The sequence below is a fragment of the Vanessa cardui genome, chromosome W, assembly GCF_905220365.1.
Source record: "Vanessa cardui chromosome W, ilVanCard2.1, whole genome shotgun sequence".
In the NCBI taxonomy this organism is placed as follows: Eukaryota; Metazoa; Arthropoda; class Insecta; order Lepidoptera; family Nymphalidae; genus Vanessa; species Vanessa cardui.
In genome coordinates, this window is record NC_061153.1 from 4,301,425 (window position 1) to 4,328,220 (window position 26,796).

Genomic DNA, 26,796 nt, shown 5'->3' on the forward strand with positions numbered 1-26,796 from the left:
GAAAATGAGGATCCTAGAGCTACATTAACGCGCCATTTCTCCGAAGACCTGCCTGAAGTCAGTATTGGCGAAATCGAGACTGCTATTCGACAGCTTAAAAATGGAAAAGCCCATGAAGAGGACGGCGTTACCACAGAGCTATTAAAAGCGGGAGGTAAACCGGTACTTAAGGAACTTCAGACGCTTTTTAACTCTGTCCTCTTCGAAGGGAGAACTCCGGAGTATTATATAGAGCGTGGAGTAGCTATAAGCTGTTTTCCAGAGTGATCACGAACCATCTTGCGCGAAGATTCGACGAATTCCAACCCCCGGAGCAGGCCGGGTTTCGGACCGGATACGGCACCATAGACCACATCCATACAGTGCGGCAGATTATACAGAAGTCCCATGAGTATAATCGGCCCCTGTGTCTTGCATTCGTGGACTATGAGAAGGCCTTTGACTCGGTTGAAATCTGGACTGTTCTGGGGTCCCTGGAGCGTTGCCAAATTGATTGGCGATACATCCAAGTGATGAGATGTCTCTACGAAGCTGCCACCATGTCCGTCCGAGTACAGAATCAACATACAAATCCCATGCCATTGCATCGAGGAGTGAGACAAGGGGACGTTATTTCCCCCAAATTGTTCACTAAGGCAATGGAGGATATGTTCAAAAACTGGAAAGGACGTGGCATTAACATCAATGGCGAATACATCTCTCACTTGAGATTCGCAGACGACATCGTCATCGTGGCAGAAACGCTGCAGGACCTACAACAAATGCTGAACGAGCTCGCTAATTCTTCTATGGATAAAACCAAGGTCATGTTTTATGAACATGTTCTACCGGAACCGACTACGATACACGGTACCGTCCTCGAAATTGTTCAAAAATATGTCTACCTCGGGCAGACTCTGCGATTAGGTAGAAACAACCTTGAGGACGACGTGAATAGAAGAATTCAGCTGGGTTGGGCAGCGTTTGGGAAGTTTCGTCGAATCTTAACATCGTCGATCCCACAGTGCCTTAAGACGAAAGTCTTCAATCAGTGCGTCCTACCCGTCATGACATACGGAGCCGAAACGTGGACACTCACGACAAGGCTGGTCCACCAGTTTAAAGTCGCTCAGCGTGCTATGGAAAGGGCTATGCCTATGCTCGGCGTTTCTTTGAGGGATCGCATCAGAAATGAGGTGATCCGTCAAAGAACCAAAGTCATCGACATAGCCCACCGGATTAGTAAGCTGAAGTGGCAGTGGGCTGGTCATATTTGTCGTAGAACCGACAACCGTTGGGCAAAACGTGTTCTAGAGTGAAGACCGCGTCTCGGCAAACATAGTGTAGGACGTCCTCAGGCACGGTGGAGTGACGATATACGCAAGGCGGCAGGCAGGAGCTGGATGCGAGTAGCCGGAGAAAGACCACAGTGGCGTGCACTGGGAGAGGCCTATGTACAGCAGTGGACAAAAACGGGCTGATGGTGAAATCGTCAATGCGCCACCAACCTTGGGAACTAAGATATTATGTCCCTTGTGCCTGTAGTTACACTGGCTCACTCACCCTTCAAACCGGAACACAAGAATACTGAGTACTGTTGTTTGGCAGTAGAATAACTGATGAGTGGGTGGTACCTACCCAGACGGGCTTGCACAAAGCCCTACCACCAAGAAACTTTAGTACTTTTAGATTTTTCTCGGGCCTTTGATAGCATTAATAGAGCACTACACTACTGTTTTCGAAATTAAATTACTATGGATTTAGTTTAGAAACTATCAAATGGTTCTTAAGTTACTTAGGAAATAGAAGTCAGATTGTTGAGACATCGCAAGAGGATGGCACTAAACAGTTTTCGGACTGCAATGCAGTAACCAGAGGTATTCTACAAAGATCTATCCTTGGGCCCCTCCATTATGTAATTTATAGTGCAGATGTAGTCAAAACCATACAAAATTACAACTACCACATGCTTGCTGATGACGTACAAATATATATCTCATTCAAACCTGATAATATGAATTCGGTCGTCAAAAAATTAAATAACGATTTAGAACGCATCACACGCAAACTGGTCATAATCACACACACTAACTCTGAATGCAAGTAAAACGAAATACATGATAATAGGTACGAGTCATTTCATTAACAGAATTTCACATAGGGATGTAGTAATATGTATCAAGGGTGAACGAATTGATAGAGTTACGGAGGCGCGAAATCTAGGACTACTTATAGATGAAAATCTAAGATTTCATAAACACTACGTTAGTGTTGTAAAAAATTGTTTTTACCGTCTAAAAGTTCTTTATCGTAAATTAAAAATATCGAGAATTTATAAGTACAGATGTTTAAATAAAACTAATTATAACGGATGCTGAACACCTAGAGGACGAGCTACGTCAGGTCAAGCTTGCACTCCACCAGAACAAGCTGCCCGTGCCTCGCCAGCATCGCAGAAGCCGTATCAAGCCACCCACAGTTGAGCGACAACCTGCATTTCTACTATATGTGAAAGGAGTTACAGACAGGATTGGCAACATCTTGAAGCGAGCTTCGATTAAAACCGTTTACAAGCCTCATAAGAAAGTGAGCCAGTTCTTGAGACCTATCAAGAGTAATATCCCTTTACAAACTGCAGGAGTATATAAACTCGAATGTGAGTGTGGTTTATCTTACATAGGCCAAACAAAGAGAAGTATCGGTACCAGGGTCAAGGAACATATAGGAGATGTCAAAAATAGGCGTTCTTCAAAGTCTGCAGTCTGTGAACATGCTCTGGATAAACCTAACCATTTTATCCGATTTGATAAAACACAGATCCTCGCTAGAGAACACAGATTCATTCCTAGAATGATACGCGAGGCTATTGAAATTCAAAAACATCCAAACTTCAATAGAGAAGATGGTTGGAGACTTTCTAACACCTGGGATCCACTTATTAAAAATTTAAAATCCCAAATCCAACAGACTGCAAGACCTAAAGATACAGTTAGTGCCTTCTGCGTGCAACCGGAACGTTACTCAAGATATAGATTGAGAAATCGTTGGCGGTAGTTGTTAATAATATTTCCTTTGTTCTTCAAATAGACAAATGTCATCTTAGTCTACCCGTGACCACGAACACTGCAAAGTGCTCGAAACGTCGGGATGTTTAAAAATAATTAATATACGCGATGCATCCGTTATAATTAGTTTTATTTAAATGTGTAATAATCGCGAAAATTTAAGACAACAAGTACAGATGTAAGAATTAGGTTGTGCGAGTCCTTGATAATGTCCAAATTGAATTACGCTGACACGGTAACCGGTCCTAGACTTCTATCACACACGAAACAACTAATTCAGAGAGTCCAAAATGCCTGTACTAGGTACTGTTTTGATATTCCGCCTCGGACATATGTTACACCATATATTAACAATGCAAGGATTTTAAAAATGGACTACCGTAGACAACTACATTTTTCTACTTTGTTATTTGGTATAACAAATTACATTGGTCTAGTGACTGCAATAAAACCTATGATACGCGGGGCAGCGGTCATCTCCTGCTCGTACCTCGACATCGCTCCACAGCCTTTGAAGGTAGCTTCCGGTACGCTGCCACCAGGTGTTGGAATAATTTACCGCCGCCGTTTCGAAATCTAAAAACGATTAACAGTTTTAGACGTCATTGTAAATCGTTTTTGCTAAAGCAGCAAATAGGAACATAAAAGCTTTACAATAATATAATCTTTTTTCGTATCTTATTACAGTTATATGCATTTGTCTTTATTTCCTTACAACAATATTTTAACGCAAATGACTTTTGTAATGTAATGTATGTTTCAATATTTAGAATATGCTAAAATAAAAAAAATTACAACATCAAAATTTTCAATTTATATAAATAGGTATTAATAATTATGACAAACAATGGAGAATGTTCACTAATTTTGATTATTATCGCTCTATATTGTCTGTCAAAAATAAAAAATAATAGTGGAAGAATTAATTCGATACGTCAATTAGTTTCCGAGTTATAAGTAAAACAAGTTGTAACGCACGATCAGGGTTGCCGGTGACGGTGTGACGTCATTGTACAACGCGCTCAGTCTGGCTCACTCGGTCCGCCCGGTAGTTATAATTATTGTTATATTTGGAGTCGGTGTCAGCCAATAAAACCCTACAGTATATCTATCAAAAAACAATACGAGAATACTTTAACAAATATGTTTTTTTATGTTTTATTACCTTAATATGTTCCAAACCCTCTCCTTAATGGAAGAGGAGGCCTTATCTCAGCAGTGGGAAATGTACAGGCTGTTACTTTACTTTTTTTACTTTACTTTATTACCTTTTACACGATAATATACTGGATCAATCAAGGGGCTCGTATCGCTTCTTTCTTTTGATTGTTGGGGCAAGGGCACCGTGGCTGACACCGGCTCCAAATATACCTATAATTATAACTACATGATATAATCGTTAATCGACTTTTAAGTAGTCTAATATTTTTCATTTCATTTAACTTAGGAAGACTCTAAAAAATATGTTGAATACGCAATTATTTTTATTACTTTTTCGTGCATATTCATTTGTTTTAAAATAGTGTTTTGTTTGAAGTCGGTTTTTCTTTTTGTTAAAATTTTTATATAGTTCCAAAAGATGTTAAAACGCGAAAAAAATTGATAAAAGCGATGTAGCGATTAGATCGATTACAATAGCGTATTCATAATACATATACGAGACCTCGATACCATCGAACATGTATTTCTCATCTATATCATGCACTACCTGAGGAGAGCAATAATCACAGAACGACCTACGGTCGACAAAGTAGACGAGGCGATGGAGGTAATTTATTCCTTTCTGAAAGAAAACTCCAACTAATGTCAATTTTCTATTAGTGAATAAGAGACCACGTGTAATAGGCTATTTGATTGGTTTTTAAAATCCATTTTATATTATTTAGTAGAAGTTAAGTAAACCAGTAAAAGTTGGGTTTTTTATTTCTAGTACATATTTGCCGAAAAACATCATATTAAAAATTCCATATTTAAATAGCGCGCAAAGACGCTTCTTGGAAAATATGGCGCTGCAATGGGGTCGGTGACGTCACTTTCCTGTATTTTAATCTGTGGTACATATAGTAGAAAAGCAGTTTACAAGAAAGTGACTTCATCATAAGCCCGGCCAATTAGGAGCGTTTTGAGTCACGTGACAAACGTTTGAAAATTTGAATTTTTATTTATGGATTTTTGAATAAATTAAGTATTATTTTTAACTTTCGTTGGTAAATAACCATTTTTAAACTCATAATATACACTGATTACAATAATTTTTTCGCATTGTCAAATTGTCTATTATTATTTTATGTAATTATTACGAATTTGTAGGACGGAACACACTATAATTTTCATTACAGTAATTTTTCGATACCTATTACGACAAAAAGGGTAACTTTGCCGTTTCGTTTATAAAAAATACTTTGATAAAAAAGGCATATTATTCAATACAAGATTTTGTAGATGATAAAAAAGCTTGAAATTAATACCTATTTCCAGGCAGGATACATTACATACATATATAATTGTATTTAACTAATACGAGGGGTGATCCAAAAGTAATGATAAGAGGGTATTTCTAGACTTCATAAAAGTCTAAAAAAAATTGTTTAGTTGCTTTATATACCCACTAATTCAGGATAAAAAAATCATATAAATAGGTCATCATTCCTTGGAGATACAATCATTTGAATAGCGACTGTCGACAATAATTCATCAATATGGAGAAAAACGAGATAAGAGCTGTCATAAAGTACCTTTGTTTGAAGAAAATGTGTACCAAAGACATACACTGCGACTTGATGGAAACATTAGGGGAATCTGCTCCTCCATATTCCACAGTTGCGCGCTGGGCCAAAGAATTTAAGTTGGGTAGAACATCCACAGAAGATGAACATCGCGAAGGACGCCCATCCACGTCCCTTACTGAAGACAACGTCAAAAAAGTCGAAGATATCGTATTGGCAGATCGAAGAGTGACCATCAGGCATGTAGCTGAGATCACAGGGCTTTCATATGGTAGCATTCAAAGAATCTTGGCGAATGAATTGCATATGAACAAGGTGTCTGCGCGCTGGGTGCCGAGAATGTTAACCGACGAGCAGAAAAACAAACGAGTCGACATTTCTAGGGCGAATCTCGAGAAGTTTCAATGCGATAAAGACATTTTTTTGTTACGTTTTGTGACTATGGACGAGACCTGGATCCACCACTTTGATCCTGAAACCGAGCAACAGTCTATGACATGGAAGCGAGCCTCATCACCGACGCCGAAGAAATTCAAAGTATCGAGTTCGGCGGGGAAAGTTATGGCGTCTGTTTTTTTGGACGCTGAAGGAATTATTATGGTGGAGTACTTGGAAAAGGGGGCCACTATTACGGGCTCTTATTATGCAGACCAAATAAGAAGATGGCGGGAGGCCATCAAACAAAAAAGTCGTGGCAAACTGCGAGCAGGTGTGTTGTTCCATCAAGACAACGCTCCGTCTCACAAAGCCGCAGTTGCGATGACTGCCATCCAAGAATCCGGGTTCGAAATACTCGAATACCCACCCTATTCCCCAGATTTGGCTCCCAGTGACTTCTATCTCTTTCCTCGGCTCAAAGAACACCTGCGAGGCAAGAAATTTGAAGACAATAGCGAAGTGATGGCTGCAGTTGAAGAATTTTTGGAGAGTCAGAGTGAAGATTTTTTTTTGAAAGGAATTCTTGGCTTAGAAAAAAGATGGACTAAGTGTATTGACTTATTAGGAGACTATGTTGAAAAATATATATTTTTTAATAACATTATTCACATTGTTTATTATCAATTATCATTATTTTTGGATCACTACTCGTATGATTGTATTTTTTAAATGTTGAAAAAGAGCTACTGAGTTTCTTGCCGGTTCTTCTCGGTAGAATCTACTTTCCGAACCGGTGGTAGCTTCAATTAATTATTAAATGACGATTCAAAAGTGCTTGTAAAAGCCTACCGAATAAAGTTTATTTAGATTTTAATAGCGAAAAACTATTTTTTCCTGCCAAAATTCGTGTATTTTTTATCAAAATCTCGATAACGATTATAGATACATGAAAAATGTATAGGATCTTAAGTGTAGATCGTACAAAAAGCAAAACAAGTATTCCATAAAAAAATTCGTATCTCGATAGGGAACAGAGTTATGATAAAAAGTGATAATAAGCGGTACGCTTCTTGCGCGGCGTGTTGTGAAATGACGGCACAGCACTCGCGCGGCTTTAAGCGGGACTGGATATTTTTCGAAACTTTGAATGCCTATAAAATCAAAACTATTAGGTATTTTTGACTAAAAAAAAAACTAGTGTATTTGTATACATACAAGCTTTACTGAGAAAATTCAAGTGATTTGGCATACCTAGTAACACTCTCCATTGAGTAACACTTTCTTTCCTTCTTATATGTATGACTTTATATTATTATAATATTTTTATTTAGAAAGAATAATGTATCTATAGATAAGTGTAAGTATACTGGTATACTGGTGGTGATGGTATCCAGTCAAACCATACTGTGCTGTAGGTACTGTAGTTGCGTTTGTTTTTGTTTTTTATTATTTTAGTTAACGTTTTAGTCTTTATTCGTTTTTTTCTATTGATGGGGTTTGATAATTAAAGTAAAACAATAATGTGATTTTAAATACACAAATTAACGGTCGTGCGTTGCGTAATGGCAGTCATGCCATCCTGAAGGTGCGAATTGTGTGAGGTGAGGCGTGAGCGCCTGACGGACCACCCCTCTCGCCCCGCAACTCGTCCCACCGGGTTCTGGGAAGACGCTAACATGATTTTATACGCCTATTTATTGCGCCTAAAGAAAATATTAAGCTATGCGTATATATAAAATAAAAAAAAAAAATTCAGATCTGTATTTTATAAGTATATGTATCAGGTTTTGTATAGTTTTATAATTATGTATATTTAAATAGTCGAGATGGCCCAGTGGTTAGAACGCGTGCATCTTAACCGATGATTGCGGGTTCAATCCCAGCCAAGCACCGCTGATTCATGTGCTTAATTTGTCTTTATAATTCATCTCGTGCTCAGCGGTGAAGGAAAACATCGTGAGGAAACCTGCATGTGACAAATTTCATAGAAATTCTGCCACATGTGAATTCCACCAACCCGCATTGGAACAGCTAGGTGGAATATGTTCCAAACCTTACCCTCAAAGGGAGAGGAGGCCTTTAGCCCAGCAGTGGGAATTTACAGGCTGTTGTTGTTGTTGTATATTTAAATATAAATATTTTATTTACCTTTGCAGATGTTTTCCCTTATTTTTTTTTCATATAGTTTTTGTGTACTAAAAGCTTGCTGCCTACTGTAGAAAAAAAAAAAAAAGAAACGGATGTCACTGAAAACCAGTTTTTGAGCAAAATTCCAACAATAACTGAGGGACATTCCTTTTCGGGGACATTGCACCATTAATTCTCGTTATTTTTTTTTATAGTCATGTTTTTTTTTCTTCCTTTTCTCTTCATTGTTGTAGGTATATTTTTTATTTAATAATTGCATGTTACATTTGTTTTTCCTGTTAAAATTTGTTACTATTTTTTTTTATTTTTATGTTTTGTATTTCTTTAATTTGTAAATGTGTGTGTTCCTGAATAAAACGTTTTCTATTCTATTCTATTCTAAAAGTGAGTCTTGAATCGTGGGTCCTATCAACTGGAGATCATTTATTGGTTGGTTGGCGCTGATGCGTCAAAGACAACGCGTAGCTTAGTTGATTCACTGTTCTCCCTAAGCACAGCGTGATGACATAAAAAATGACCGGCTGACGTGTTGTCCGATAGCTCCGAACAGTGTCTTAAATGTAGGTACTCTTTTATAAAGCACGAGTACGCTTGCTTTAATTCAGGACTTTTCCTTAACCGCCTTTCGAGATTAAGGAACCTTTTCTTCGCGAGATCGTATGAATTACCTAAGATATCTGGTGAATCCTTGAGAGGCAGATCAACATAAAACCTACAGGATTCTCAGCGGATGGTGTGAGTCATAAAGTGCTGCTCACAAGCCTTCTCAGTATCACTCAATAATTATCTTTGAGGTAATTCTTCGAGGTCCCAAAACCTACTCATTTGGTCATGTAACTGTTTGTTTAGAGATAGCTTCGACATAAAATTGCAATTAATTGAATTTGAATCACAGTTCAATAAAATAGGACCAGATACTATCCATTCGAACCGTGAACTGCGTAAAAATGGTATATTTACGCCTAATGATTTTTGTTTCCTCCCTATAATCTCCCAAATAAATCGGCACCTATTAATGCATCAATAGGCACTGGAGTATAGAAATTAGGATCAGCTAGTTTAAAATGTGGAGGCAAATTAAATTGTCTGTAGTCTATGTAAGACTTAGGAAGATTACCCGTTAGTTCAGGCATGATAAAACACGTGAAAAAAAAATATAGTCACTTTGTAGTGAATTAAATTTTACTTGACACCGCTCGTTAATATGATTACTAGCTACGTTCCCTATGCCTACAATATTAAGATTCGTGGGTATGGATTCCAACCCTAATCTATTTTTTAAAGATTGAGTTAAAAAGCTAGATTGACTGCCACTGTCTTACAGAGCACGTATAGTTTCAGTTTTCGAATTGACTGGATTCATGACTTCAATCATGGCTGTTGACAACATGACATGCGTAAAAGGTTGTCTAGAAAATTTGACGCTTAGTTCGTTTTCTGCTGTCTGAGAAGACGAATTTTTATTTAAATGTGGTGACAAAGAATCGTTACTAGTTTTGTGTAACAACGTGTTGTGACGTCCCTTGCTTTCGCGACATGACCCTGAGGTGCACTGATGTGTATTATGACCTGAACGGAGACAATTTGTACACAGCTTAATATAAGCAATTCTCAACTCAGGTGTTTTCGCTAAAAATACAAGCAACGAGTACGATTTTTATTTGTTTGATTGATACCTAAATTAGAAGTGCACGAAAACGGTTTTTGATGTCTCGTAATCTTAAAATTATTACTATTGCTAGACGATTACGTACTAGTAGAAATGTGCTTGTTATGTTTAAATGATTCTAGTACATCAGCACAGTCCTTGAGAAACCTATGGAATTGATCTAAGGTTGGCATATCGCTTAGAATATTGCGATGCTCCTCCCTCTTCATACTTGTGTGGTTATCTAACTTTGAACTAACTAAATGAATGATTAACGTATCCCACTGATCTGTGGGTTGGCCTAAACTTGCTCACGCACGTAAATTTTTACTGACGTGATCAATCAAAGATCGTAATGACTGTTCGGATTCCCTACTTAACGGCTCAATATTGAACAAAGCATTTAGGTGGTTATTTATTAACTGTATCTTATTGTCGTACCGCTCGCACAGCAGATTCCACGCCTTGTTGTAGTTTATTTCAGAGACTTCCAAGTTAGAAATAACACGAGCGGCTTCACCCTCTAAATATTAGTTTAAATAATAAAACTTATAAATAGGTAGGATTTTTTCGTTGTAATGAATAAGAGATCTAAAAGTATCACGAAACTCAAGCCAGCGAAAATAGGTTCCGTCAAATTTCGCAATTTGTATTAATGGACATATCTTCTTACTGATCCATTCTTACTGAAACTGAAAAATTAGAAGTTGATTTTTTTTTATATCATATTAATAATAAAAACGGCAATATGGTATTGTGCTGTAAGTTTCACTCAGATCTAAGTAATTTAAGTGTGCTTGGAATTATATGGTTAAAGTAAAATAAAGTAAAGTAACTGCTATTTCTTGTCTAGTGAGAAATAAAATATAAACTCTAAAAAAAAAACATTTATTTATTTATTTTGTGATTCTAAAGCGTTGATTTCTATAACTAAAGAAAAATATACCGCACATCGCAAATGGAAGATGCATCATAATCCACTCGAGTATTTATTTACTTAAGGAATTTAAATTGCTTCGTGACAGACAAAAACGTATTCAAGCTGAATGCTATGAGTCCCACATTATTGGAATTCAAGAAGGCATTAAAAACTCACTCAAGCTTCTTCACAAACATATTCTATCCAAACGTAAAAATCAAAGCCCTTATCCACGTTCCTTACGTTTTGGCAATCAAATTTACAATGGCGAAAAAAGAATATGTTCTGGTTATAGCGATTTCTTCAAGAACGTCTTTATTAAAAGTGCACTTAATTACGACAACTTATTATTACCCGAAATAGCCTCAGTGGCAGACGATACCTACCACTCTCTCACTCTGTCTGAAGAGGAAGTCTTAAAATTGTTAACATCTCTGGATATCCAAAAAGGCTCTGGTAGTGATAACTTACCTTCAATTTGGTAGCCCTAAAGCGGCTGCTCTAGGGCTTCCAAATCGGTGGTGCACGAAATATTGAAAAAAGATCTCCACTTTCACCCCTTCAAAATTCAATTTGTGCAAGCATTTAAGCCACATGACAATGATTACAATTTGCGTAAAAGTATCTGCCAAACAATGTTGCAACGATTTCATACAGTGAACACAATCTTTTGGAGTGACGAAGCCAATTTTCACTTGAATGGAAGTGTTAACTGACAGAATTGCCGATACTGGGCACCTAAAGAGCAGAATCCACGTTTCACTCAACAACAGTTTTTCAATCAACAGTCACTTCTCAGTCCCAAAGTAACGGTTTGGTGTGCACTGTCAAGCAATGGAATAATCGGGCCCTATTTTTTTGAAAATCGTCGAGGGCAACCCATTACTGTGAACGGTGTTTCTTATCGGATCATGCTTAAGGATTATTTTTCTGTGGCTACTCTTGAATGGTCAACGTTAATGCCCATTATTGGCGATAAAATACACATTATACAAATCATAAAATAAAATAAAAAAAAAATATACAAAATGACAAAAAACAGGAAAGAATGTGATGCCTAAATTGGTAAACCACTCAGCTTGTGTTGAAACCATTGTTAAATGAGCTTCAACGCTGGTATTCTGTGGTCGCCAGCGGCTACGTACGTCACGTCGTAGATATCGATTGTTAGCTATTTAAAAATGAATAATATGTACTGCCCATAAATATGATTATGATTTGACTATTTTTATTAAAATATGAATAAAATCAGCAAGGCGGGTAGTCCAATAAATTGTAAATGTAAGAAGGGCTAAAGATTTTATAAGCACTGTGTGAATAGATTTACTCTCAGTTCGTTTGAGGTTTTGATGGCGAAAGTAATTTAAGGTAAGATCATTGTACTAATTGTAATGTTCATTGTGTTAAGTTAAAATGTATTAATGTAAAAAATGTGTTGTGTTCTGTTTTATTTTAGTATAAAATATTAGTAAGACGTTAACACGATATTGATAAAGTAACTAATTATAAATAAACATATATGTGGTTCTATTTCAATGGAAGTGAACGCCCTAGTTATAGTCTAGACGCTCACTTGATCGTACGCTGATAAACGTCCACAAGTTAATATATGTATAAAGAAATAATATTAATGTACTTAAAGTTATTAAATTATAAGTTGTGTACCGAGTGTTACTGTGTGTAAATGTAATAGTGTGTGCTACATAAAATTACCTATATTTGATAAATGATAAATATATGATAAATGCTACAGGGGGTAAGTCAATAATAAATATGTTAATCCCGAATTATAGAATGTAGAATAAAAGATAGTTGTCATTTTAATTAAATACGCGCTATTCGCTGCCAACAGTGGATATTATAACATTAAATTATATATGACTCTTTACATATTCCATTTTTAGATTGGGGGTTTCAAACAACCCAAAGATTACATCGAGCAATCAACACGTGTGACAAAACACGATATGCTGAGAGTACAAACGCACCGCCACCTTGCCAAAAGGCCAAATCAAGTAGGTAAGTATTTAAAGTAATTTTACACAAGAACAAACGTGCGAAAAATAAAAACCAATATGTAATTGTTTGTTAAGAATGTAATTGTAAATCTATTAAATTCATTTTAAATTTTTTTCTAAAGATATTTACTGTTTTCAGGTTTCGAAGAGGTGGCGGCAGGTTATTCCAGCACTTTGTCGCAGTGTAAATGAAACTACCACGAAAAGCAGCAGTCTTATATGGCGGCATGGACAACGAGTAAGATGAGGCTCGTGTTTCATGGGTTAGTCTCTGCTCACAGGCCCATTTGAGTTTGTGGTATAGATACGGAGGCATTTTGTATTTTACTATGCTGAACAATAAAGTCGCGAAATGTAACTGTCTGCAATAGTCCATTTTTTAACATTTTGACAGAGTTCAAATACGGCGTGACGTGTCAGCGTGGTGGAACGTTGAAACAATATCGAGCACAGGCATTTTGAACCTTTTGAATAAGATTTTTAGTACGCATTAGTAACCTCGGGCCCGTTACGATATCGGCATAATTTAATTTCGAAAGAACAAGTGCCTCGCATAGGTTTATTCTCACGTGAGGTTTCAAGTATTTACGAATTTGATATAGTAATTTTAACCGATACAAGCAATTTCGAACAATTTGTATAATGTGCTGATCAAATCGTCCATATTCTTTCATATTATTTCGACCATAAAGACTCCCAGATTTCTAGTTTCGCTGACTCGCTCAACCTGAATGTTTTGCAATTTTATATTTGGGGATAATGATGTTATCTTGTGTATCTGAGTTGGCGTGCCCAAGAACATGTATTTAGTTTTCCTTGGGTTTAAGATCAGACTGTTTGAGTTGGACCATGTAGTATTCTCTTTAAGTCTTCGTTAAGCTTGTTTAGCGCTATATTTAAATCTGTGGGTTTAAAAGATAAATATAACTGAATATCGTCGGCGTAAATATGATAATTGCAGAAATGTATCGAATTAACTATGTCAGCACAATATAGCGAAAAGAGAACAGGTCCGAGGATAGATCCCTGTGGTACCCCTCTTGTAATTGTACTGCTTCCAGATACGCATTTAGATCCATCCTCTCGAGTAACTTCTACAACCTGAGATCTGTTGTTGAGATAGCTATCGAACCACCTAATAGTATCTACACTAAAACCGTAGTAGTGTAATTTAGACAGTAATAACGCCAAATTAATAGTATCGAAGGCACGTGAAAAATCGAGGAGCACTAATATGGTACCTTCCCCAGCGTCTTGCGCTCTTAGAACATCGTCAACTATATTAGCTAGAGCGGTAAATGTACTTCTACCCTTCCTAAACCCAGACTGAACACAAGGAAGTATTTCATTAGCTTCTAAATAGTCTGTAAGTTGAAAACACACTATTTTTTCTAGGACTTTTGATAATGAAGGCAAAATACTAATTGGTCGAAAATCGCTTATATTTATGGGGTTATCAATTTTTGGTATAGGTTTCACGATTGCATTTTTCCATAAATAAGGAAAAGTGGATGTCCGAATGGAAGTATTAACTATATTTACAATCGTTTCAGAAATAAACGGTAAACCACTAGAAATCATATCCATTGAGATACCATCGGATCCTATAGCCTTTGATTTAATGCCCCGTAATGTTTTTAATACAGTTATGTCGTCTACCTGATTTAAGGCAAAGCTACTAGAACAATATCTGTTACTTGTATAGAAATTAAGATCCGATAGTTTCACATCATTATTACCGGGTAAGTCAAGGAAAAAATGATTAAGTAAATTCGGATCCGATAGGTGATCAGGTAGAAAACAATCCCGTTTTTTCTTATAGTTAAAAATGTTTTTTAGATGCTTCCACATGTACTTCGGCCTCTTTGTATTATTATTTATGAAGTGAGTAAAGTAGGCACTCTTCTCTCTGTGGATTGCCATTTCAACTTCAGATTTTAAATCCTTATAGAAGGATATGTGAATGTCATTGCGAGAAGCCCGAGCTCTTGTATGTGCCTCATCGCGAGTACGGATCATGTTATTGATATTATAAGTAATCCATGGGTATTGATGTTCTTTAAAATAACCGCAAATTAGGGGGGCTAAGGTATCGAATACAGATAATATACTACTGTTAAATTCGCTAACTAGACTGTTTTCATCGTATATGTTTTCAAATTGTAGATTAAAATTAGTTAAGTAATCTTTGAGGTCATTCTCAGTAATGTTGTTAATTTTTCTATAGAATTTGAGCAATGGTTTAGGCTTCTCCTTTCGAATATTATAATCGAAAGATAAGAAGGCATGGCTGCTAAGCTCAAGAATATAGTCTACCCGAACTTGAGTAGTATTACCATCCACACAAACTAAATCTATCAGAGTCTCACTGTGTGAAGTAAAGTGGGTGGGGTCTTTAATAATTTGGTTGAGATTGGAGAACGTTAAAAAACCAATTAATAAACGTGTACAATAATTGTTGGTGTCGAGAAAGTTAATATTAAAGTCACCCATCAACAATATATGATCATAATCACAAAGTGTAGAGAACGTCTCCGTAAGCCCATCAAAAAAAGTACGTGGATTTAGCCACGGAGGTCGATAAGCAGTTCCGATAATTAGCTTCTTCCCACCAACGCTCACCCTCAGCCACATTTGTTCTATGTCCGAGGAAATTATCGGATGGATAAGAGTACGCGCCGAAATTCCTCTTCTAATGTAAAAGCCCACATCACCACCACGGCCACGCACTGCAGCAGGGCGCGGCTTGTGGCGTAGTCGATATCCTGGGATATGTGGTGCTCCTCCCTCCTCACCTTCTCTAAGCCACGTTTCATTTAAATTTTAACGACTCGAGTAATTTAAAATCAATGGTAAAATTAAGAATAAAAGGACAGTAATAACAAAAAGTAAAGTATTTAACAATAACATGTGAACATTCAATATTAACGTAAAGCAGTAAATAATCTAATCTTTGCTTATGCAAAAAAACTTTTGAATATCTGTTTCCGCTCGGATGCGATATACAGGTGTATCCGTACTACGCCGTATATAAATTTTACCCCCTCTCGTCCAGATGAATCGCCATCCCTTTCTATTTCCTTCCTCTCGCGCCTTAAAAAATAGGTAGCGATTGAGAGGAGTGAGTCGCTCATTGAAATAATAACGTCGCAGCTCCCCATCGACGTATCAACACCGCGCCGCTCGCAGCAGCTCGTCGCGCGGTGAGCGGCGTGCCAGCCGCACATATGACGCGGTCGCACTCGCTCGCCGTCAGCCGCCGCGGAACGTCGCTGCCCCGTACGCTCTGCACTCACTATGTCTTGATCGCTAAGATCAAGACCGACTTTTTTCGCACATAATATTATGATGCTGTGCGTGTTCTCTCCAGGCTTTTCAGGGACGCAAGCCAATTCGAGATCCGTGACAAAGTGATCCTGTTCCCTCTCATTAAACTCCATACGTAATCGCGAAATTTCCGCTTTGTTTCTCTCCTCGGCTTGGCTTTGATCGGCCGCCTCTTGCGATTCCATAGCGGAAATCCTCTCTTCGACTGATGTTAAACGATTATTAAATTCGGTCATATTGGAGTTTAATCGCGACACTTCTTCTCTAAAGAATGACATTTCTTGAGAAACAGATGCCACTTCTCTTAGCAGCAGACGAATCTCTTTCAAAAGTGTTGCCGACAGGTCCTCGCCTACATGTGCATCGGCGAAGGTATCATCAGCAGTATCCTGAGAGTGAGGGGAGGAGGCCTGAACAGGGGTACATAGTTTAGGACTCCCTTTACACTCCCGGCACATCCATTTGCCGGCTATTCTTGTATCTGGGCCGATATTTAGGCAGACCCGATGATATCTTGAGGCACATTTTGCGCATTTTACGCCATCTGTGGTCGCAAGAAATTTACTACAGTGCTTCCACTTATTTCCCATTATCGATATGAATGAGGCACTACGCAGTGTTAAAGGAGGGCGTTAGATGGCGTTGTAAAAATGTTTTTTTAATTTATGAATAAAATAAAATTATGTGTATTAACACTAAGAATTATAGTCACTAATTTAAGAAAATCACTATTTAAGACACTGATAAAAAAATTAGCTAAAATCTAAATTTTTTCTTTCACGTCAAAGTTACGTGGGTATATTGTAACAGACCGTTCAGAGATATTTTAATGATATTTCTGTTAATAAACACTAGAAAGGTCTTCCCACTATAGTTCACTCACGGAATATTGTCACACACACAATTATTTAGTATAATAAAACTGTTTAATAGTGTCTTTGTTTTTTATTTAATTTAAAACTATTAGAGCCACAAAATCAGCTGTCACTCCAACGACGTGACTTGCAGCAACTCTATGGAGGAAATATTCTCCGGTCTACTAGCTGAACCAAGCAATCAATTCCAGGGATTCGTTCGAATGTCAGCATCTGATTTCGAATTGATATTAAGCAGAGTCGGACCTATGATAGAAAAACAAAAATTAAATTTCGTCTCACAATACCCGCCAAAGTTCGACTAGCAGTTACTTTACGATATTTAGCTACAGGAGATAGCTACAGAAACTTACATTATTTGTTCAAGATATCTCACCAAGTGGTTTCAAATACTATAAGGGAATGTTGTGCTGCTCTCATATTTGTATTGAAGGACATGATCAGGTTACCTGAGAATGAAAACAAATGGCTGCAAAAGGAATTTGATTTTAGAGATACATTCCCATATTTTTTGGGAGCAATCGATGGTAAACATGTTGTTATGGTGTCACCAATTGACAGAGGCTCTGAATATTGTAATTACAAGCATTCGTTTAGTATTGTATTGATGGCCTTAGTGGATCGCAATTTTTGTTTCATGTTTTGCGATGTAGGCAACAAGGGCAGAATCAGCGACGGTGTTGTATTCAGAGATTGCGTTGATTCGAAAAACTTCAGACAAATTCTCTACATTTACCACAACCTGAACCACTTTCTTCGATTCGATGGCGATGTGAATATGCCTTACGTTTTTGTTGCTGACAATGTATTTCCATTGCACCCCAACATAATGAAACCTTTTCCCGGAGACTACCCCGAAGGAAGTAAGAAACGAAACTTTAATCGTAAACTGTCTGCTGCTCGTATTGTCGTGGAAAACGCATTTGGAGTTATGTCCGCACGCTTTCGCGTACTTAGAAAACCCATAGCTCTACAGCGAAACGAAGCTTCAAGGGTCGTATTGGCATGTGCTTTATTATATAACTTTTTGAAAAAAAAGTTCTGAATCGCGGCTAATTTACACACCATCGGGTTATACTGACACAATTGTCAATGGAGAAATAATAAAACCTGGAACTTGAAGAAAGGACATTGGAAATGGCAAAGGCGCTTTCAGGTCAATGAAGAGTTTCAGCTTTAGAAGCAATCCAGGTTAGGGATAAATTCGCAGAATATTTCAGGACTACAAATAATTTGTGAGATGTCAATAACATAAAATGATAGCCAGGGGATGCAAGACCCATTTCTATCGTAAAAGCTAAAGTTAGTTCTCAAATTAATTATTATTATTTTGATTTAATTATTTTAATACTTCGGAAAATAAAACAATGATAATTGTATTTAGTCTTTCATTTATTTGTTTCTCAGAGTAATTAACATAAATTTCACATAACTTTTAATCTTTAACTATCTTTATTTCACCGGACTCTGTGATTACTATTTGTGAGGCACGGGTTGGCGGCAGTATTTGTAGAAAATTTTCTTGGGAAGTTTGAATTGATAACTGATCTGGAGGTAGACAATTATTTATTTATTTATTTATGTACCAACAGAGTATATAATAATAATAATAATATATATATATATATATATACATACATATAAAATAAATTAAACTTAAGTGGAAAGAAAGAAAAAAAAGAAGTGTTGCTTAACTCTGATTTTAAACGATCTTATTGTAAAATTATTATGGAAAATATTATCTGGAAGAGAGTTCCATAGGCGAGCGGCAACAACGGAAAATGAGTTACCATAGGAAGTAGTGTTAAAAAATGGTACCTCAAGAGTTTCGACGCCACACAAGCGCGTACTGGTCGTTCACGAGCAGGACAAAACAGAAAACGCTCTTGTAGGTAATCAGGGCTACCATGGTTTAATATATTAAAAAGAAGCGATAATATGTGCAAGCTCCGGCGAAGTCGGATAGGAAGCCACTTTAACTGACGTCGATATTCAGAAATGTGATCAAATTTGCGCAGACCGTAAATTATCTTGAGATAGAGGCGACTGGTAAGTTGGGATAGGATTTGGCGATGATCTGAATGCTTGTTGATGTGGAGACAGGAATGTGGAGTGGTCAAGAGGAGAATGGTATGTTGGAGGATTTGGCGATGGACTCAATGCTTGATGGCGTGGAGACAGGGATGTGGAGTGACCTGGAGGTGACTGATGTGTCGGAGGATTTGACGATGGACTGAATGCTTGATGGCGCGGAGACGGGGATGTGGAGTGACCTGGAGGTGACTGATATGTCGGAGGATTTGACGATGGACTGAATGCTTGATGGCGCGGAGACGGGGATGTGGAATGACCTGGAGGTGACTGATATGTCGGAGGATTTGGCGATGGACTGATTGCTGAATGGGGTGGAGACTGGGTTGTAGAATACTGAGGTACTGAAGACTGTTGCTCAAGTCGATCTGCCATACATGCGCGAAATACTAAATTGTGAATATCATTCATTAATATGTCACGTGTGTTTGGATTTCTTATTTTTTTTAGTTGACTTGCTAGCAGTCTTCCGATCATCTCGTATTCATCGTCTTTCTTCTCTTTCATGAATTCAAAAGCCTCGTCCATTTGACGTCGCGCAGCTTTGATTTCTTGAGGCAACTCGTCTCTTACTTGTCTCTCTTCTTCTACCATAACGGAAGAAGTTTCGGGTAGGTTGAAATATCAACAACAAAAATTTTTGCTCTTAAGTTTTTATTTCATTAAAATTTAATTTTTCTGCAAATAATAATATGTGAAGTGTTAAAGTTAATATAAATTCCCACATTAACTGGTTCACAATCAATTCTCAACATTAATACAAGTACAATGGATTTACATAACCAGCTCAGCAAAAACATGGATGACATTGTTAAAATATTCGAGTCCCGCATGAATCAATTTGATAAAATGCTCTCACTGTCAACACAAGCACAAGGAAGCACTAAACCACCGACCACTACCTTTGGAGACTTCAGTTCTCTCACCTCGGACTATGCCGCTTTCAAAGATTTAATCTGGAAGACGCTTAGTATGCTTCGTCAGCAATTACAGCTGCTCTCGGTGGGTTTTGATATGCAGGAAGCTCGTTCCCGCAGCAGAGTGCTGCTTTTTTACAGTCTGCCGGAGATTACTGACGAGCAAGTGGAGAGCAAGATTCAATCCGTGTTGCACAATCAATTAAAGCTGACCATTATTGACTCTACACAGCTGGATATCTGCCATCGTCTTGGTACAAAGAAGGAAAAACCAAGACCAATACTGGTTCGTTTTATTGCCACAAAGCACAGAAATCTTGTTTGGAACTCTAAAACATCTCTAAAAGGGTCTGGAGTTACTATATCTGAATTTTTGACTAAGCCTAGGCAAGAATTATTCGTTGCTGCTAGGAAACATTTCGGTATGAAAAATTGCTGGACATCTGACGGAGTAATCATTGTGGCGCTTCCAGATAAAAGCCGTAAAAAGATCCTTACATCGGCCGAATTAAAGGATCTTTGCGAAAAGTTTCCTCAAGTTTCCAGTGCGCCGGACCAGAAGACAAGATCTCGGCGGGTAAAGGTTTCTCATATATTTCTATAATTGCTATCTGCCATTCATTACGTCACCCGTGTAGTTTGTTTTAAGCTGCCTATTAATAATATGTTACTCTTATTTTTTCTTATTTACGAGTCGGTTGGCTAAAAATTCGTCTAATTCTTTAAATTGTTTTTAACCAGTATAATTTAACCTTAAAGACAAGGTACTTGAACAACAGTCAAAACACTGACGTGTGACAACTGGCATTAACACGCTTGACAGCAGATTAGCGTTCGGATATACTACTTGAAATTTTTTATCTTTGTGGTGAATAAGCAGCTATGTTTCTTTTTCTTTGCATTTTAAATTTTAAAATAGATATATATATTTAATATCTTTATTTTGTAGCTGCTATTTAGAATTTCAAAATATTTGTGTCATCATATGTATAATTGTAGATATGTAGCATAGATATAGACTTTTTTTTTCTTCTTTGTTTCTCTTTTTGTTATGTATTTATTAAGCCAGGGACAAATAATGTGGGAGATTATTTGTATCGCTTGTGATTAATAGTATTTTTATTTCGTTTTATTGTTTTTGCTATTTCTTTTATTTAGATTAAGATATATATATTTATATATTAATATTTATTTTATATCTATATGTCTGACTTAAGTGACGCTTGTATAAATGATGATTTCTTTTCATGCTCCTCTGATGATTTCCGTAGTGTTTCTAGCCATAATCAATCTTTTGATAGTGAAGACTTGACCGTTGATTCACAATTAAATTCTATCTTTTCCTGCAATTCTAATGGTCTTAATTTTGTACATATAAATGCGCAAAGCATTCCGGCACATTACTCTGATTTTCTCGCATCATTTAGCAACGTGCAGGTCGACGGTATCCTTGTTTCTGAGTCTTGGTTAAAACCTTCTCTTCCTTCGACTCTTTACACTTTATCGGATTTCACTCTAATTCTTAATGACAGAGTTTCTCAGAGAGGGGGAGGTGTTTGCATTTTCTTACGAAAAAATATACCCTTTCGGTTAATACAACAATCCTCAAACCTTTCCCCACATTCACATCCTTGAATACCTCTTCATAGAAATTTCTTCCCATCACACTAAACTCCTTTTAGGGGTCCTCTATTGTCCTTCCTTAAATATTAATTATTTTAACACCTTTGAAGACCTTCTTGAGAAACTTTCACCTTCTTATGAACATGTGATCATAATGGGTGATCTTAACACTTGTCTCTTAAAAATGATCACAGAGCGACAAATTTAAAATCTATCGTGCCTTCTTTTAATTTTACTATTCTTCCTCTCTCAGAAACTCGTTTTTCACCTACTTGTACTCCGTCTCTTCTTGAAGTCATTATTGTCTCCAACCCTCACAGTGTGTCAGCTCATGGTCAGCTTAAAGCTCCTTTCTCCTTCCATGATTTACTCTTCATTAGCTATAAACTCTCCTTCTCAAAGCACAAGACCAAAACAATTTTAAGACGCAATATGAAAAATATAAATATTGCAAATTTATGTTATGACGCCAATGGCATTGACTGGAGTAATATTTATGCGTTTACGAATGTTGACGATAAGGTGGCCTATTTTAATGAGTCATTAACAAAATTGTATGACAAGCACGCTCCAATTAGGAAAATTAAGGTAAAACATCTACCTGCACCTTGGCTTACTCAAACTATAAAAATATTATGGCAAAACGTGACAAAGCCAAGAGAGTCTCTAAAAGCAATCCTACTGACCTCAATATTGCGACGTACAAAAAATTGTGAAATCTCTGCAATAGAGTAGAGATGCTGAACGCCGTTTCATCCACTCCTCCATCGTTAAACTGACTACTTCACAAATGTGGAAATTTTTTAAGTCTTTAGGCGTGGGTAATCTCAAAACCTCAAAATCTTCTCAACATTCGTTTGATTTGAATTCTCTTAATAAACATTTTTCTACTCCCCCTTTAACAATTTCAGCCTCTACGAAGGCTGAAACATTGTTAAAGATGGCGAACGCCATCACGCCTGATTGTATTCCTTTTAATTTTCATACAGTCACAGAGAGCGAAGTCAAGAGAAGCTTCCTGTCTATCACGTCCATGGCGGTTGGTAATGACAACATTAGTCGGGATATGTTAATACCTGTCCTTGACTCTTTAAACCCTGTTATTACTCACATTATAAACTTTTCCTTTGAATCCAATACCTTTCCAACAGTTTGGAAGTTAGCACATGTGATTCCTTTACCTAAAATATCAAATCCCTCTTCAATTTCATAATTTCGTCCCATCTCTATTTTGCCTATCCTATCAAAAATCCTTGAAGACGTTGTACATAAGCAACTGTCAGAATTCCTAACTCATAATCATCTCCTCAGTTCCTTTCAATCCGGTTTCCGTTCCGGGCACAGTACTTCCACCGCACTGCTTAAAGTCACTGAAGACATTCGCTTTGCTATGGACAAACGAGAGTTTACTATTCTCATTTTAATCGATTTTAGCAATGCCTTTAATTCAGTCGACTTTGATGTATTGCTTGGTATCCTTTGCTCACTTAACTTTGCTCAGCCTGTGATAGATTGGTTCCAATTTATATATATTAAAGATAATGTATATATTAATGTATTTATTTGTATTTAGTGTGTAATATATTCAATACATATTTATGGTGTAGGTACAATAATTGATATTCCGTCCGTCATCGGAACGTCATTGACAGTGTTTATGTACAATTAAGTTCAGTAAAAATAGTAAAACGACGTAAATATCTTTAAAAGTTTTATTAAAACGTTATATAAATTGTGACTACATATTTACAGTGTTAGTGATATCTAAAATAAAGTGATAAGTGCTGCAAATACAAAAATATAATTTAGCGTACAGTGGAAAGTTAACGTGTACCCACTAACAATTAAATTAAATATAATACTAGGTTAAAGTGTTTAATAGCCAGAAAAGTTCATATAAAATAGTAATAAACCTGGACACTTAAGAATCAATTACAATTAAGTATAGCGATATAAAACTAAATTAAATTAAAATAATTTTACAAAATACTATTAATTATTATAAGTGCCATCTAGCATCCATATTCATAATTGCCTTGTTGATATTAACGCAGCGTTATGACGAATAAGTGCAATCATTGTGAAGTGTAGCAAATGCGCTATGCTTTATCATAGAATGTGCGTTAATATAAAGCCGGGAGACACTATTCCCAAGAAAATACTGTGCAACAATTGCAAAGTAGGAACGAAGCGTACTACCCCTGCGAGCGCCAGTAGCCATCCCTCTCCCAGCTCAGATACAGAAAATGCAGAGGACAATTTCACAGATGCTGATGAAAATAACTCTGAAAAGTCCCTCGCTCATGAGATAAGGCTGTTGCGATTGGAATTTTCTTCGGTAACCAGGGAGCTGTCGCGGCTTAGTACGACTATATCCGAATTTAATAAACGGGTGGACAGCGTCGAGAAACGCTTAGATAATTTAGAAAAAATTAATCAGGAGCGACACTCGGAAATTGTCGATAAAAATGCGACCGAAACAATTGCCCAATTGCGATCCGAATTGAATGACCGTGACCAAGAGAACCTGCTAAATGATATTGAAATCTCGGGTTTAGAGGAGAAAAATGGCGAAAATCCAACCAATATAGTAGTTTTAATTTCAAAAAAAATTGGGGTGCCACTGGAGGAACGCGACATCGTCAGCGCTGAGCGTTGGGGCCCGCGCCGTATAATAGCCGATCACAGCAGCCAAACTCGGCCGCGGCCAATTGTCGTGCGTCTCGCTCGGCGCGCCGTCCGCGACGAAATGCTACGAGCCGCGCGCGTGCGCCGCGGCTATGACTCATCGGGAATCGTCGAGTCGGTGCCTAAGCGGTTTTATGTTAACGAGCGTCTCACTCCGATGAATCGCCATATATTTTATAAAACACGCGAATTAGGTCGACGCGATGGATGGCGATATATCTGGACACGAGGAGGACGCATTTACGCTCGTCGCAGCGGAGACTCCGAAACTCGTCGTATACGCACGTTGAGCGACACAATTAAGTTTTTTGGAGACAATACCGTTTGATTTTGAGCTCATATAAGATTAGTTTATTAGATAAATTTAAAGAATATATCATACATGTAAAAACAAAATTAATTCGCAAGCAGGTTAAATTAATTTCTCATATTTATTTAAAGTGTATTATATTTTATATAATTAAGTTTTCACTTTGTGGCAGTATCATACTTCTAAATAGTAATTGTAACGATGTATTATTATTATATTTAATTATATTATTTGCTTTTAAAAGTAATATATGTAACAATTATTGTGAGATGCCGAATGTAATATGTAAAAGTAAACTTCATACGAGTATAGCGTATATTTTGGAACTCATGTATCGTTCACAGTTAGCCAGTATAATATACATATTTGATTTTTTAATATATTATATACATGCGTAAAATGAATAAGTCAAAAAAATTAAGAATTGGCTTTCTAAATCCTGGCTCACTTGGTACTGGTCATGATGAGTTTTTATATGCAATGGATCGCCACAACGTCGATATCATGGCACTAAATGAGACTTGGCTACCTGAGGGGGAGGACGCCCGAGCCCCAAGAATTCCAGGATACTCATTGCGTCACATTCCTCGACCTGCGGAAATACGTTCCCGTGGCGGTGGAGTCGGTTTTTATATAAAACAGGGTATTTCTGTTCGGACCCTTAAACACCCAGAGACCATAACTATTGAGCAAATGTGGTTAAGTGTTAATATTAGGGGTAAAGTTTTAGTCATTGGTACAGCATATAGACCGCCTTGGTTAAGTACGCAAATTTTTATTGATGCCATTACTGACACATATGGCGCTTTGCCATATCATGATCACATACTATTGGTGGGCGATTTTAATATCAATTTCCTAGATACAGGTAATGTAAATACAACTATGTTTACAGACTTTCTCACATACACAAATATGACGCAATATGTTACCGTTCCCACACATTTCACAAGTCACAGCGAAACCCTCCTCGATCTCATCTGCTCAGATACCAACGTCGAACGAGTGTGGGTTGACTATGTATGCTTACATTTAAGTGATCATGCATTTTTATCGTGTGAGCTTAATATTGAAAAAGATAAGCCCGTAACGGAAAAAATATATAGTAGACGATTAGACGACATAGATTTAGACCAATTAAAATATTATTTAACCGCGCTTATTAACTGGGAACTCATAATTTCAGATCAAGACATTAATAAAACAGTTGCAGCTTTTAATGACAGTATCCTGTGGGTATTTGACACATTAAGCCCTATAAAGTTGCGATATATCAAAGAATTACAATATCCATGGGTTACTTATAACATCAAATTAATGATGAGACGGAGAAATGAAGCACAAATTAGATGCCGTAGTACGAAGATAGAAGCTCATGTTAACTATTATAAGCAACTTAAAAAATCAGTAGAATCGGCCATAAATACAGAAAAAACTGTTTATTTTACTTTATTTATTAATAATAATTACAAAAATTCGCGATACTTATGGTCACATATTAAACGCCATATCAACATTAATAACAAGAAAGACAAATTTTTGCCCGCTCATTTTGATGATCCAGATGGTATTAATAATCACTTTCTCCAACTACCAGGCAAGCCTCAGGCTTCTCAAACTGATATAGCATACTTTAACAGTCAACTTTATGGTGATGCTACATTCTACATCAAAACTGTCGATTGTACAGTTGTCAATAAAGTAATAAGTAGTATTAAATCAAATGCTGTTGGGGCCGATGGAATATCTCTAAAAATGTTGTTGCTCATTATGCCTTCAAGAAATTATTACTACGATTAATATGTCTATTACCCAGAGCATATTTCCTATAATATGGCAGAAAGCGATAATTAAGCCTATCCCTAAAAATAATAATCCCTCAGAAAATAAGGATCTACGGCCAATAAGTATCCTGCCATGTTTATCCAAAGTATTGGAAAAAATAGTATATATCTATAGCTATCTGATTTTCTTGAGACCAATAATATATTACCCATGAGACAGTCAGGATTCCGTAAACGTCGCGGTACTGCAACTGCACTGATTGATGTGGTTGACGAAATATTAAACGCGCAAGATAAAGG

The 26,796-nt window shown here is 37.0% G+C and overlaps 1 protein-coding gene across 1 annotated transcript; it reads left to right on the forward strand.

Moving 5' to 3' along the window:
* Positions 1–5,743: 5,743 nt before the first annotated feature.
* On the forward strand, positions 5,744–13,073 carry LOC124542459 (histone-lysine N-methyltransferase SETMAR-like). The gene is made up of 2 exons (XM_047120406.1): positions 5,744–6,698; positions 13,021–13,073. Exons 1-2 carry the CDS (start codon positions 5,744–5,746, stop codon positions 13,071–13,073), a joined length of 1,008 nt encoding a protein of 335 aa, XP_046976362.1.
* Positions 13,074–26,796: the final 13,723 nt, after the last annotated feature.